The 15,763-nt window shown below is 41.2% G+C and overlaps 1 protein-coding gene across 3 annotated transcripts in view; it reads right to left on the bottom strand.

Moving 5' to 3' along the window:
* The window catches only part of LOC127971904 (neuroligin-3-like), a 163,311-nt gene that overhangs the window by 108,242 nt on the left and 39,306 nt on the right, over window positions 1-15,763 (bottom strand). For 2 of the 3 annotated variants that reach the window (XM_052575230.1, XM_052575231.1), the window contains exons 2-3: window positions 12,826-13,491; window positions 10,796-10,855 (exon numbers count right to left, since the gene is read on the bottom strand). In XM_052575230.1, coding sequence (XP_052431190.1) covers window positions 10,796-10,855; window positions 12,826-13,294 — 529 coding nt within the window. In that variant the 5' untranslated portion in view covers window positions 13,295-13,491. The remainder of the gene's footprint in view (window positions 1-10,795; window positions 10,856-12,825; window positions 13,492-15,763) is intronic. The other variant, XM_052575232.1, reaches the window with a different exon arrangement.

Consider the following 15,763-nt stretch of genomic DNA (forward strand, 5'->3'; position numbering starts at 1 on the left):
CTATATTCTATTCTCTCTGATATTGCTTTGCATTCATCGCCCTTTCACTGCAGAGTTTCATCTGTATCAGCATTAAAACATAAATGTTGAAGAACCGTTGATGGAAAATGACTGCACCAGTTCTGAATAAGATTCCCAGCCCACTATAGCACTTTCTATAATATAAGCCTCTGAGGACGGCAGTCCATCTGGTCTCCACACACCAGTGTTTTTACAGTGAGCTAATACAGCCTCTGTGACCTATGCGTCAGTGTAAAGAGCTCCCAATGTAAAGTGCATCCCATTCTGAAGAGCAGGAGAAGAGGGTCAAAGTGACAATGGATTGAGCCCAGATTTACATATCGGAAAGGGCACAATGTGGCAAGGGAACTAATGCCGAAATGTTGACTTCTAACAACCCAAGATGGTATTCACTTTACTGTCTGTCTCAAACCCTCCTGTGGTCTTCTTGCATTCTCTCTCATTCCTCGGCATTTGTCATAGTATTTTATCTTTTGTTACTTCTGGAAATTTAGCGCATACAGATTTTAGTATCAACCTGAGGTGAAAGATTGACTGGAAACCAAATTTACTTCTGTTACGTGAGGTATTTCCAAGTGCACCATGATTAAAATGCAGAGTGGGAACTTATTTTATCAATAAGGAATCGACAGGCTGGCGAAAACTGCCGTTCTACAGAACAGACCAGGTCATATTCATTAATATGAATAATACCTGTAGAAAGCTATCCGTTAGCATTCCCATTCATCTCAATGGCAGTTGCTCAGTTGGCCTGTGACGGTAAAACCTGTTTGCTGCCATATGTGTTCCTGACCCCTAAACCTAACCAATATAAAACCAGCCTAGTCTCTTTGTTAATATGTAGTCATTCATATCTAACATTTACAGTTACAAAAACAGATTTGAACAGCTAAACCTAAACATAAACAAGTAATTGCAATCATTTAATTAAAAAAATAGCACCAAAGCAGTCCAAACGACAACATGCAGCAGTATCAGCTACCTTGAGAGCGTGAAAGGGTTTTTATTTGCTATTATTGCCATAAACTAAGACTAATGAATTGTGTATAGTCATACCAGGAACATGTATTAAGCAAGTAAACAGGGCCAATTTTGACTAGATGTCGACTTAAGGGTTAAGGAGACTGTAAAGGACAGCCAAAAATTTACACCAGGGCTTTAGTAGCCCAGAGGACTTTTATATCACAGGCCTTTTGTTTTTATTAGAAGTGCTGGATAAATAGAGGAGCGCATTATGAGCTGTCCTTGGCGTTAACTGCTGCGGCAATAACCAAGAGTGACTGCTTATGAAAAAGAAGCGTGGTCGGAAACCGATGATTACATTAGGATGGCTGAAATATTTCATTGAAACCCTCGGATGTTTCTATCGAAGATATACATTCTGTTTACCTTCTGTTTTTGGAGTGCCTCTTAAGATGAAATGAAGCAGCGACGTATAGATCACAAAAACAGCTACAGCCGACCTTGGAAGAATAAGTGGCCCTTTATAGAAGGACTAACAACAAAGAGCGTTTGGAAGACACTGTGCTCTGAACAGACAGATATACTGGGCCAGAGAGCAGTGTGGGATCCCAACAAAAACTTCCTGGATAAGCTGTGTCTTGCATTTCAAGTCAAACTGAATGAAGTGCCACTGGCAAGACTCCGCTCACGCCAGGCCTATGGGCAGCCACACATTTAAAAGAACTGTTCCATATCAAGCGGAGAGGACATCCGCTTCCCTTGTGCCTTTCTTCCTTAACTTCCGCCCACCCCTTTCTCCATTTATGCCATTGCTGTTTGCCATGCAACTTCGCCTGCAGCTACATCCGCACACTTCTCAAACCTCGGTAAAGTCGAGCTATCCGAAAGCGGTTTCCATGCCATTTTATTGTCTGTCATTGCTCAGTCGGAGCCTAGTTCAGATTCCAACACTTAGCAGTTTCCATCACGTTGGCAGACTGCTGGAATATGACGGCTTGTCCAATTCACTGTGAACTCATCTTTCTCGTGAAAAAAAGAAAAAGAAAAAAAACTCCCGCTATTCTCTGAATGCTGTGTAAATGGGCTCTCTGGTTTGATCGCACCAAATACCCTTCTCTCAAGACAATTAAACTGCACCAATTCTCTCTTAACAAGTGATTTGTCGGAGCCCATTTGAAACATGACAGAAACAGCTCCCTGTTTCATAGGATATGTGTAGCCAACATCAGAATATTATGTTAATAAAAGCAAATTAACATAATTGATCCTGTAGTTGGGGAATGGTTTTAATGCAGTTTTTAAAAACGCCCTTTAGGCATTAAACGTTCTGTTAACAGCATGATGCATCCCAGAGAATTCTTAAACAGATAAAAACTAGACACACTGAAAATTGCATTGAAGTATAGCCTACAGTACTCATTAGAAGTGCCTCCTGCTAGAATCATACACACAGATTCAATCTAAAATATTCAGCACACTATATATATATATATATATATATATATATATATATATATATATATATATATATATATATATATATATATATATATATATATATGTAGTTAGGTTCATTACTGGTCTTGCGAAAATGCCTTAGATAAATCCTATGCATTAACATTAGTTACTGCAATAGCTAAAATGAACTATAAATGAACACCTTTAAGGCTATTAATCTTAGTTAGTGTTAATTTCTACTGAAGTTGTATAAATTAGCATTAGTTAATGCAGGGGGTCTGTGACCCTGGGGAATCTGCAGAAGCTCCACCAATTATTATCTGAGCTCAACCAAAGATAAGCTGAAGCTCAAGTAAATATTGTCTCTCCCACAGAAAATATGTAATGTACAAATATAAAATCATTTAAATAAAGAATGATAACTTTAATGACCAAGTGTATAAATAACATTCATTTGGTACAACAGTTATTATATGGACATGTTGTTATAGAGTGGGATAAATATACATACATATATAGTTGTTGTTTTTTTTTTTCATCAGAGGCCAAGGAAGCTCAAAAAAGTCCACTGAAATGTTATATTAAATGGAAAATCATAACATTTAAAAAACAAAAAACAAAACATTTTTTTTTTATGTCTGTGGAATATCTCTATATCTTTGGAATATCTTTATTAAGTGGTGAATAATAACTTTTTATAATTATTTTTTCTGACTTTTTAAGTTTAATTTAATAAAATTTTACACTAACCAGACATTGGTCTTTTTATATAGTTCAGTTTTTATCAAATTATTTTTATTTGTTTATATATTCAGTAGAAAAGAGCCTGGATCAGTCGTGGAAATTAATTGGTAAAATGTGACTTGATGACTGAATAATTGGTGCATATTATTTTAAAATAAAAACAAAGAAGGCAAACACCGCAATTTTCCTTATGGAATGCGCTGCTTCACTTGGAAATACATGACTAAGATTATGGAAGTAAATGTATTTTTTATTTGATTTTTAATTTATTTATTTTTGCAAATGCAAAACAGTTGTATCCAAATGTGTTTATGATGGCTCTGAAGATCAAATTCTGTCTCAAAAGTACCCCGTGAACCAGCAAACCTTATATGACAATGCATATAAAAAACGGCAATTACATTATATGCAATAGTTAAAATTTTTGGGATTAGAAATACGATTTTAAACCAAATGAGGGATTATGATATTTTGTTATTTACTCTTGTTGTTTTGCATCCTTCAAAAGCTCTTAACAAATCATCCTTCTGGTAATGGATTGAAGTGTTTGTGCGTGCTAATGTTCCCCAGAAGAACGACTACATGGACTTTAATGTGTTCACTCACTGTAACCTGAAACACCTTTCATACAGGTGTGTGTGTGTCTCATTCAGCCTGAAAGTACCTCTATTCCGTCTCACATTTTCAGCTTTTCTACCTAACATAATGTCTTGATACATTTTTCTTTTGTAAATCCCTAGGGCAAATTGGGTTGAAACAGCTCGACAGAGTGGATAGACCATCAACAGGCTCTTAGAGCACAAGCGTACTGTTGCCTGGCAACCCTTACTGATGATTTTATGTTATGCAAATTTGCCGGAATTTACATAAGATTTCATGTTGCTGCACGTTGAGACTAATAGGTTATTTTTTGTGTGTGTGATCAAAAAGATTGCACTCCAGAAACGAAAACCCTAATTTTAGAGTTGGGAATCGTGCTTTCTAATGCAAATGTTTTATGTTTGCGTTTGCCAAGTTCAAAACTTCAACCGCTGTTATGTTAATATATTACGTGCTATTAAGATAATCAAGGCATAGCCCTTGTGAAAATGCAAACAGTTCATTACACATATAAATGTCTAGAGGCTTCAGTATTGAAATAGAACCTCTCATTTTACACAGCCACTCATTTACTGAAAACAAAACCAGCATTCAGAAGGGTTTCTTTAGTGTTCATTTAAGCCATCAGCAATCATATTTGTAGATTCAGGAAATCTAAGAATATTACGCTTCTAGTAAAGGAAATAAATGCTAGCTGCTCTTGTTCCTGACCCATATACAGACAGAAGGCACCTCTGGGGAGGGCTCGTTCCCTTTAGACTTTCCCTCACACCACATAGATCATTTAACCGACAGCGCAAACTCACTGCAAATTTGTTCCAAACTGTAGTTTCCCCCTGAACGCAGTTGTTAATAGTTCAGCAGCAGCTGCTGCTGTGTAAAGACATTGGTTTTGATGCTTAGCTGTTATTTACTTTTCTCTTAACAAGATCACGGGAGACTGCGGCAGTAGCGTGTTTAGTGATTTCCAGGGAACCTGCTGCCAAAATCTGACGCACAACACAATGCCATTATTTTCCGGACACCCCTTCTACAAATGTGACAGATATTGCATGTTATTTTGCTATTTTTAATCTTTCACACCTAGGGATAAATCATTTTGTTTAAAATGAAGTTGCAGTGTATATGTAAGCTGTTTTACTTATATTGAGCAGGTCACCTCATGAGAACAGCCATGTTGAGATCACATGACCAGCCGAAACATTATATTTCCTTATAAATGTAGTGTAGTTTTGCATTCATTGCAACTGTCTGAAGATGTTCTGGGCAAAACTGGATTGTGGAATAAATATATAATAGCTTAATGTATATTTCTAGTGCATTTCTATATCAGCTGAATTTGCAAAATGATAACCCAGCAGTGCAACACAAACAAACCCTTGCAAGTGCACCTTAGATGGTTTTATATTATGTTTTGAAAATTTTATTCTAATAATACATATTTTTTAAAAGCTATCCAAAAGTAGCACAGTTTAAGTGTACTAAATTCAAGTACTAATGCACAAATTACTGCCAGACAATATTATTATACTGTCATAATACACTTTTGTGTGTGTGTGCTGCTTGTTATTTACTAGTTTTGGGTCCCTGTATCTCAGTTCCATTATTTAAGATACAAAAAAAAAAAAAAAAAAAACATGCATAGACAATATAAACTTAATGTTTTCTTTAAAAATACAAATTGAGTAGTTAAGAGAAGGTGGCTCTTAAGGTTGTTCCTCTTAAAGCAAGCTTTAATAGACTTCACCGTAATGGGAATGATTCTCCCAAAAATGCTATCATTATAAAAGCACCAGTGGCAGGCAAGACAACATCTGTGAACTGAAAATAATTTAGACTTATCTTTCAGTTCATGAAAGCAGATAAATATCTTATGACTGAGGTCTCTATGGAAGAGGGACTGCTACAGACATGGTTTCGAAGGTGCAGCCACAAAACCCAAGCAAATCGTTTACAAATCCAACTTTCACACAACATCTGTAAAGTGCTGTTTACAGAAATAACATCAGAAGTTCATCCATCTAAAAGTAGCAGGTCCCTCCATTAAAACAACATCTCAAAGAGCAACCATTTTAGAAGAATTGAGGGTTTTAACAAAAATACAGGCTTCACATTTCTGTTTTTAAAATGTTTGTGTAAACTTCCACCATGACCTCTAATATTCACTTCTGTATAATTTCTGTAAAAGCTATCATGCTATTTCTTATCAAAAAAATTTAGAGCAGAGGAGTGAGTCTAAATTATTTTGCTGTTGTTGACAGAAAGTCACAGATGCTGCCTTTACAGCTTAAGCTGTTTTAAACTCACAACATTCTTTAATGGAATTCAATGCAATTCAATAAATTCCAATGAGAATGGATCACCAAATTCAGCTGTGTTCAAGTTTTTACTCAGCCACTGAATAGTATGTGTGATGGTGGTATTTTTAAGGTTATAATTATTATTGCATAATTATAGCAATGTGTCGACAAATCAGCTTTCTGAGTCCCATAATCAATGAACCCTTTGCTGTCACAGAAGTATTGTTTTTATCACTCTTAAAACTGTGACGACCGTGTACCCAGAGAGACACAGGGAGAGAGAGTGATCCAATTCCAAGTATGTTTATAAAATGGGGGAATCCAAAACGTAATCCAAAAACAATCCAAGGTCAAAACCAAAACAATCAGTCCAAAACAAATAAACAAATAAACAAAAGAGGGAACAGGAAAGGAAAAGGAACGGGAACTTGGAGGACAAGAAGACAAAAGGGGGAATCTCGGAAGACGAGAAGGCTGGACATACGAACGATAAGGAAACAACAGGAAAAGGCTGGTATATTTAGGGAGGCTAATGACAATAAAGTGACTGCACCTGGTGCAATTAACAGGAGTGCAATTACTGTGATGACAGGACGGGACTAGAGGAATTCTAGTGCCTAGGTTGAAGTGCCTAAGGGGAAGTGAGCCTACTAGTGGACACCCAGGGAAACAGAGACTAGACAGCGTGACTTTACCCCCTCCTCCACGGAGTATCTGCCAGATGCTCCACCCGAACCCAAGGGAAAACCAAAAACACAAAGAGACCAGGAGGGAGGTGGAGCGGCGGAGGACCAGGGTGAGGGACGGAGGGCCAGGTAAAATGGGAAAACAGAGACAAGAGAAGTGCAACACAAAACAAGGAGTCCAGGAGGGTGGTGGACCGATGGAGGATCAGGGGGAGGGAAGGAGGGCCAGGTCCTTAGAGGGAAACAGAAAGAAAGACACAGACAAGAAACCCAGGAGAGAGGTGGACCAGCGGAGGATCAGGGGGAGGGACGGAGGGCCAGGTCCATAGGAGGAAGAAAGACAGAAAATATATAAATAAATAAATAAACACAAAAACACAAGTCCAAGAAGGACATCACGTGATGCCCCCCAGGGCGGAGCAGAAGACCACCACATCCGTGTGGCCGAAGCAGACTCCCCGCCCAGGGCAGAGCAGAAGACCACCACATCCGTGTGTCTGAACCAGATGCCCCCCAGGGCGGAGCAGAAGACCACCACATCCGTGCGGCCGAACCAGACGCCCCCCAGGGCGGAGCAGAAGACCACCACATCTGATCGTCCAAACCAGACACCCCCCAGGGTGGAGCAGAAGACCACCACATCCGTGCGGCCGAACCAGACGCCCCCCAGGGTGGAGCAGAAGACCCCCACATACGTGCGGCCGAACCAGACGCCCCCCAGGGTGGAGCAGAAGACCACCATCTCCATGTGGCCGAATAAACAGGAGGATAAGTCTGATTGGGCAAGTCGGAAACAAAAAACATGAACAAGTTAAGGGTATCCTCCGTGGCCACAGCAGGATCAGTCGGGTGCTCAGAGAGTTTAACTGAGATGTGACGAGGCTCTGGAAGTTCCGCAGAAGCGAGGAGAGACTCTGGTAGATCCTCAGATACGTGGAGAGACTTTGGTAGTTCCTCAGAGACATGGAGAGGCTCTAGTAGTTCCACAGAGAAATGATGAGAATCTGGTACTCCCATGGTGTCCCATGGACTCTGTCCTTGAAGATCACCAGTGACTTGACTCTGTCCTTGAAGATCACCAGTGACTTGACTCTGTCCTTGAAGATCACCAGTGACTTGACTTGACTCTGAAAGGTCAACGGTAACTAGCATTGACTCTGGAAGGTCAGTGGTGACTAGTGCTGACTCTGGAAGGTCAAAAGTGACTAGTCTTGGCTCTGGAAAGTCAACGGTGACATGCCCTGACTCTGGAAGGTCAAAGGTGACTAACCCTGACTCTGGAAAGTCGACGGTGACTAACCCTGACTCTGGAAGGTCGACGGTGAGTCACCCTGACTCTGGAGGGTCCACGAGCACCTGACTCGACTCAGGAAGGTCAACAGGAACTTTCCCTGACTCCAGAAGTTCAACAGTGACTGACCCTGACTCTGGAAGGTCGATGGTGATTAGCCCTGACTCTGGAAGGTCAACGGTGACTAACCCTGACTCTGGAGGGTCCACGAGCACCTGACTCGACCCTGGAGGATCAACTGGAACCTGACTCAACTCTGGAAAGTCAACTGGCACCTGAGTCGACTTTGGAAGGTCAACAGGAACTAGACCTGAATCTGGAAGGTCAACGGTGACTGACCCTGACTCTGGAAGGTCGATGGTGACTAACCCTGACTCTGGAAGGTCGACGGTGACTAACCCTGACTCTGAAGGGTCCATGAACACCTGACTCGACTCTGGAGGGTCCATGAACACCTGACTCGACTCTGGAGGGCCAACCGGAACCTGACTCAACTCTGGAAAGTCAACGGGCACCTGACTCGACTCTGGAAAGTCAACGGGCACCTGACCTGATTCTGGAGGGTCAACTGGAACATGACTCGACTTTGGATGGTCAACTGGAACCTGACTCGACTCTGGATGGTCAACTGGAACCTGACTCAACTCTGGAGGGTCAACTGGAATCTGACTCAACTCAGGAGGGTCGACGGAAACCTGACTCAACTCTGGAGGGTCAACGGGAATATGACTCGACTCTGGAGGGTCAACCGGAACCTGACTCAACTCTGGAGGGTCAACGGGAACCTGACTCAACTCAGGAAAGTCCACTGTAGCTGCCATCCTCTGGCTCCGGGCTGGTGGCCATCTTGTACTGTGGTGCTGGCCCAGCCGACGTGACGTGAACAGTCTCTGGATCAGCCGACGCGACGTGAACACTCCTGGGAATCTCTATGATTTTTGACAACATGGAGAAATAATCCAAAAATGTCTCAGCAGCTATCTTGGGTGTTGGCACTGATCTGGCGGCCATCTTACATCGTGGCGCTGGGTTGATGATCATCTTGTGCTGTGGCACTGGGCTGGCGTCCATCTTGCCTCGTGGCGCTGGGCTGGCGTCCATCTTGTGCTGTGGTGTTGGGCTGGCTTCCATCTTGCCTCGTGGTGCTGGGTTGATGGCCATCCTGTGCAATGGCGCTGGGTCGGCGGCCATTTGGCTGGCGGCGCTGGGCTGGCGGCCATCTTGTGCAGTGGCACTGGGCTGGTGGCCATCTTGTGCAGTGGCGCTGGCTCGGCAGACTTACGCCTCCTTTCCCCTCTCCGTCTACAATGGTGAGAGGGCGGCTCCCATCCGTTCCTCCCGAGTGGAGAGTGAAAGAAAGAGTGATGTGGAGAGTGATGCCGAACCTCCTCTCGACCACTCATTCCTGAGCAACCTCCCCTGGTCCCACGAAACACGACCAGGCGGGTACCCTCAAAACCATTCCTCTCCTGCTCGGTGACTGGGGAGGAAATATGAACAGACATACCGCTGGATCTCAAGTGATGGAGTCCTTCTGTGATGATCGTGTCCCCTTCGTGTATCCAGCCTTCTCGTCCTCCGAGATTCTTCCTTGTCTTCTCGTCCTCCAAGTTCCCGTTCCGTTCCCTTTCCTGTTCCCTCCTTTGTTTATTTGTTTGTTTGCTTTGGACTGCTGTTTTGGTTTTGACCTTGGATTGTTTTTGGATTACGTTTTAGATTACCCCATTGAATAAATACCTGCAATTTGATCTCTCTCTTTCCCTGTGTCTCTCTGGTACACGATCGTCACAAAAAACTAAATAGATAAAACAATGAAGCAAAACTCTATTTCAGTCTTAATGGAATCCTAACTGGAATTTTGTTACTTTAAGTCTGAGGGGTGTTCTTTGCCAGTCTAAACACATTACACTTGCTGTAACCATCATTGTGGCTGGTGCTTTTTAAAATAAAGCACTGATTTTGGTATCGGTGCTGAGGTTTCTGTAATGACAGACTCCATATTGTAATTGCAGGAGCACTCACGATCACTTGTGTCGTAAGATATTACACGTTCTTCTGACACATATCAAGCTGTATGACATCAGTGACTCAACACTCAATAAATTGGATGAGCTGTCAATTAAAACAGGAGTTTGGCATTGTTTATATATGTGTGTAATGCCAAAATAATAATAATAATATAAAACACACTAAATATGGGTCAAATTGCATATACTTTTTTTGTTGTACTTATAATAATAATAATAAATTGTGTTGTCATTATCTATGAATCATTTACTATCATATATTATTTAAAAATGTTTATTTTTTGTAATTTTCTGTTTACATGCTGAACCCCCTCCCCCCCAACTCCCAACCCCTCCAACCCCACTTCAACCCTGTTCTGCTATGATACTGGTCCATTTAAATACAATATTATAAACTCTCTATGGTGAAAAAGTCATAATGTTCAATGGTTTGACATTGTGCAGATATATTTGTTAGTCATCAATAACAGGGTTGAACATGTGAAAACAGTAGGTTGTGTACATACACACTGTCTAGCAATTCGAAATAGCACTTATTTAAAAAACAAAACAAAAAGAAATACCTGTTGAAAAAAAAATACAGACATTTTAAAAATTGCTCTGTACACAAGACTGTAGTTGTCGGTGATATCCCGTGGGTACGCGAGAGGACGTACCAGTCGCTCTCTTCTCTGTATATTGCTCCAATGTTGGCTTGTTACATACCTCCTTTTCTACATATTTTCTTGTTGGGTTTTCTGGCACATTCCTTGGATATTCTTTTGACTGTAAAATGAATAAAAGACTACAAAATAACAGAAGGCTCTGGAAGAAATGTTTGAGGAGAACATGCAACAACGTCACTCCCCCTCCCCACAAAAACAACAAAGAGAACCTGTCCAGAATGTTAGCGGGGGTGCTTTGTCTTTTGGGCAGAAAATATATATATAAAAATAAAAAAAGGGTGGAATTGATTTGTTGCACCCTGGAACACATGAAGCCTAGTTTCACATGCACTGCTACAGTATATAAGACCCTTTACAAGCACAAAATAAACTCTTCCTCCCCACAACTCCTGCATCACTCCAGGTTTGCATGAGAATTGCATGGCTCTGTTGCATGATGCACCAAACATGCTTTGACAACAGATGGAGAGAACTGTGCTCTAAAACATTTTTTTTTTTTTTGGACTTCAGATGAATTTTAGCAACAAAAAGCTTACATGGCTTTCTATTACACAATTGGGTCTGTTCCAAAACATAGTGCACTACCCGGACAGCATTTTACCGCATACATCAGAGGTCTTCTGGTTTCAAAAGCTAGACAGTAACATTATGCTGGCTTTCTGGATATCTCATTTTGCCCAAATTACAATGCAGCATCCTTCAAAGTGAAAGCAATCCCAGAATGCAGTGCACTGAGCTCACTGAAAAATGGCGCACTCCAATATTTCCAATAGTCTACTATGCCTTATTTTTCTTATTAGAGTACTACTGTTTAGCAAATTTAGCAACTTGTTAATGTTATACTCAATTGAAATCAATTGTCAAGTCTGCCATGAGTTTAATGTGAGGAGTGTTGTTTGTGTGCTTACGTTTTGTGCTCTATTTCAGTAAGGATAGGGGGTGTAGCAACCATCCTTTTTAATAACCCCTTTTGGTGGGAGATGCTGTAATCATTATATTTTAAGAGTTTTGTTTAACTTGGCTACCAAATTACAATAAAAATATAGCTAACCAAGCCTCTGGCTACTGGCAGTGATGAATGCATAAACAGCGCTTGGTAATTCTGCTACAGCTAGCCTAGCACCAATTGACAACATCTTTTTTTGGGAGTTTGATCTTTGAGCTGGGGTGAAATCTGCAAATGCAAATTTTAAGCAATGACAAACTGCATCTTTGCTGTTATATAATGTGACTCAGGCATCAATTTTAGGTACAGTAGTATTTTTCTGTGCATGTGCACACAAACTGATACAGCTCTTTCTATAACCTCATAATGAACTTTATAGCGTCAAAATCTCCATTGCCCTTCAAAGTCTTCTAGCCTTCTCAAGCATGTACGCATCTTTAGATGGCAGCTCACTGGGTTTTGGAACAGAGCTTTCTCTTTTGCTTTCAAATCTGTAAGGGTTTGTAAGAAATGCTCTTTGTGCTGGGGAGATATTTGCAAATGCAAATTTTCAACTTGATCACCAAATTCGTTTTAAAGATCTTACGTTCCTGGAGACAGGCTTTGAATGTTAACAGAAGAAAGTGGGACAGTAAAGGGTCTTACATGGTTAGGACTGATGCCACAGGCCTCTTGTGTTCCAGAAAATTTTAGCAACTCTACAAAAGGCTCATTCTGGCATCGAGCAAGCTAATCTCGGCCCGCTAATCCCCCAAAACAGTCAAGACAGTGAGGAGAGGGAGGTGCACCAAGATCATTACATCCAAACTTAATGTCAGATTAGAATCTGAGCTCTTACATTAAAAAGATTACTTTCTCCTTAATTGCTTTCTTCTAGCTTTCTTGCTTTCTTTCTTTCTTTTTGGTTTGCCTTCGTGAACAACACAAAAGAGGAACCCATAACAGTGGCATGGAAGGGAAGAGTTGATGGAAAGACTTCATGGCAGATCAAGTCAAGATAAGGAATGGAAATGGTGTACACAGACACGACATGCGCCAGACAACAAATCATGCTTCAAACACAACACACAGGAAGTGGACAGAATGAATAGCTATTTTTTCTCCGTTATACCCGACACACTCACCATCCTCCGTTGGAACATAGATGTTTAGATACAAACAATCCTCGTTTTGATCTTGTATGTAAGTGGCAACTATATCCAAGTTAAAGGTGAACCAGATTGGCATCATGATCTCCGGAACGGCATTGTGAATGTTTTGTGGGCACACCGGCGCGAAATGAGTGGCGTTTTTGATCCCCGACCAAGACAGGGGCGGCTCAGGGGGAAGGAAGCGTTTCTCTCCCACCGGTGGGGCGGCGTACGGCACGCCCAGGTACTGGTCCACCGGTCCCAGGATCTCGCTGGGCAGCGGGACTCGCGCGCCTCGTAATTTCCCATACTGTGTGTTCACGGTGGGGTGGTAGCTTTGTCCTCTGATGACCGTCACGCACCAACAAAAAATCCATATCCACAGAGAAACATTGTGAGCCCTGCCACTGCAGCAGTCCTGCTGGTGCAAAAGGAGCCGGTTTTTGCTCACCGCCAACCTCATGGTCAGTAAAAATTGCCGCTGCTGCTAGATGAACGATGTACGCCGAGAAACTCCTCCAGCACGTGTCTCCTTTCTTCAGACCCTCAAACTCAGCCAGATTACTCCTGTCATTGAAGAAAAACACATACACGTGCTGCTTCGTTCCCCTCTGGAAGAATCCTCATTCACTGTGCAGTATTCTCGTCAGATCCTCTCTCCTGCAGAGGAATAAAATAAAAAAAAGAAGACAGGAAAATTTTAAATGAGACAATTTTTATACTTTTTTTATTTTTCTGTATGCGTAGATAACTGCACACATAAATATGACAGTTCTCCTAATGCATTCAAAGGCCTGCACAACTCTACTTCAGGTTGTTTTAAACATCCCTACACTCTCCAGAAACTGGGTGCTTCACAAATGGCGGATCATAAATGATAAGGTTGTTAATGATAAACATGAAATGCAACTAACCATTTAAACAAAATAGTAAGTGCACCCCACTGATGTCAATGCACGTGTGTTCAGTTAAACTCAGTATTTTGGTTCATCAGTTACTTGGTTAAAATTAGCCGGTAGCTAAATTAGGCAAATATTTAAACAACAAAGAAAATGTGTAACTAATTGCTAGGCAATGGACTTGCCACTGTTAAGCTGATAGTGTTTGTAGTAATATTTATGCATTTAAACTTTATTTTTAAGGTCATTTTATTTATTTTGTACAATAAACTATTTTGGTACCATGTTTTTGTCCTAAAGCAAAACCAGTTGAGAGCTACTCGATCAGTAAATAAAACATACTGTATGAGGGTTTCCCATCAAGCCAAAATAACAACATCTCTTTCCAAATTCAACAGAAATGTGTTAAATAAAAGATTTTTCAGGCACAGTTCCCCTGTCCCCATCTCTGGAAAGTTGGTATATGTAAGTGGCTCGCGGGTGCCTATGCTAACACTGTAAATGCTAATGATGAAGAGGGTCATCCCCAGTGAAGAGAAACTCTTCCCTGCTCAGCTACTGATCAATTTTCAATTTTTAAAGCTTAAGACCCTCAGACCTCCATCCCTCGGAGGGCTTGGAATAATAACAAGGAGAAAGCCAGAGTTTAGTAGCGGATATTGCATTCCAAAATGACTCTGTAAATGATTTATAATGTATCTAGTGGAGCGGTATCCACCAGACAAGAGGCAATATGAATCTTCCTGGAGGTGCACTTATCACTCCACAACTCCTTTCCAAACTTGGGCTGATTTGCACAAAGCCTGGCAGGAAGTTCTTCATCCTCCACCTCATCATCCGCACACACTTGTTGGTGCCTGTGAATGGTACAGCTGATCTCCAGAGAGAAGAGACACACACTCAGTGCCGTCCTTACGTGGGTGCAACTGGGGCAGTTACACCAGGCCACATGGCGAACAGACCGAGGGGGAAAAACACTACATCATAAGAATTCAGTGGCATAAATAGCATGAAGGGGGCTCAAAATCATATCTAGAGACCAGAAGATTTTAGAAACTCCTTGAATAGGCAAGCACCGTTCATCTTTTTATGAAAATGTAAAAGCCTAGTTTATGAATAATTCAGCCAAGCTGCTGCTATGATCAGCCAGGTCAATCCCGGTCAACTACTGTACCAACCCCTTCTCTACACATTAAAGTTCCCACCTGTCTAAAACATACAACCTCATTGTCCCTGATGTGGTGAAACCAGGCAGCGTCCAACACCTGAGACCCTGTTTCCAGCTGATATTAACATGCCGTTTTGTTGATCTGATTACAAGTGTTCCACAAAGACACGTTACTATTTCCACATGACATGAACATGCATTTCAAATGCGTCTCCTGTGAACACTTGTGCTTGGATTTCAATGAGACCCTCCCCTCTTATTTAAACACACTCCACATGAATTTCATGGGAGCGCAGAGGGCTCACATTCAGGGACTCACAAACTCACATATTGGTGTCTAAACTGTACAAAGCAGCATGGTTATGGTTGTGTATTTTGGATGTGTAGCAACAAAATAGCTAACACTTAAAAGCTTTGCAAACATTGTGCATTTTCAGCTGCCCGTGCCGTTATTTGCCAGTTGCTTTTCCAGTTTGTAATGACAACACACCTTACAGTCTCATTCCATCGTGCCCTGAGTCACATGGTACCTGAGCCATTGAGATCAATCACAGATAGCGTTCTCCAGGCCGTATTCAAAACAGAGTTAACTCACTGTCACATAAACCCTGAACTTTCAGTTGATCAACCCAAACCTTTGTTACTTATCAGTTGTGCGATTATTTTTGAAAACTTGCAACTCACAATATAATCAAATGATTCTTCTATTGTCCTAATTTTTAAGTCGCTATGGATAAAAGCGTCTGTTAAATGACCAAATGTAAATGTAAAAGTCATAATTAATGGTTTGTTAATAGCAAGAATTGGACCTTAAAGTAAAGTTTTACCATTGTTTGTTTGATGATAAAACCATAAGATGGTTGTG

The sequence above is a fragment of the Carassius gibelio genome, chromosome B14 (assembly GCF_023724105.1).
Source record: "Carassius gibelio isolate Cgi1373 ecotype wild population from Czech Republic chromosome B14, carGib1.2-hapl.c, whole genome shotgun sequence".
Classification (NCBI taxonomy): Eukaryota; Metazoa; Chordata; class Actinopteri; order Cypriniformes; family Cyprinidae; genus Carassius; species Carassius gibelio.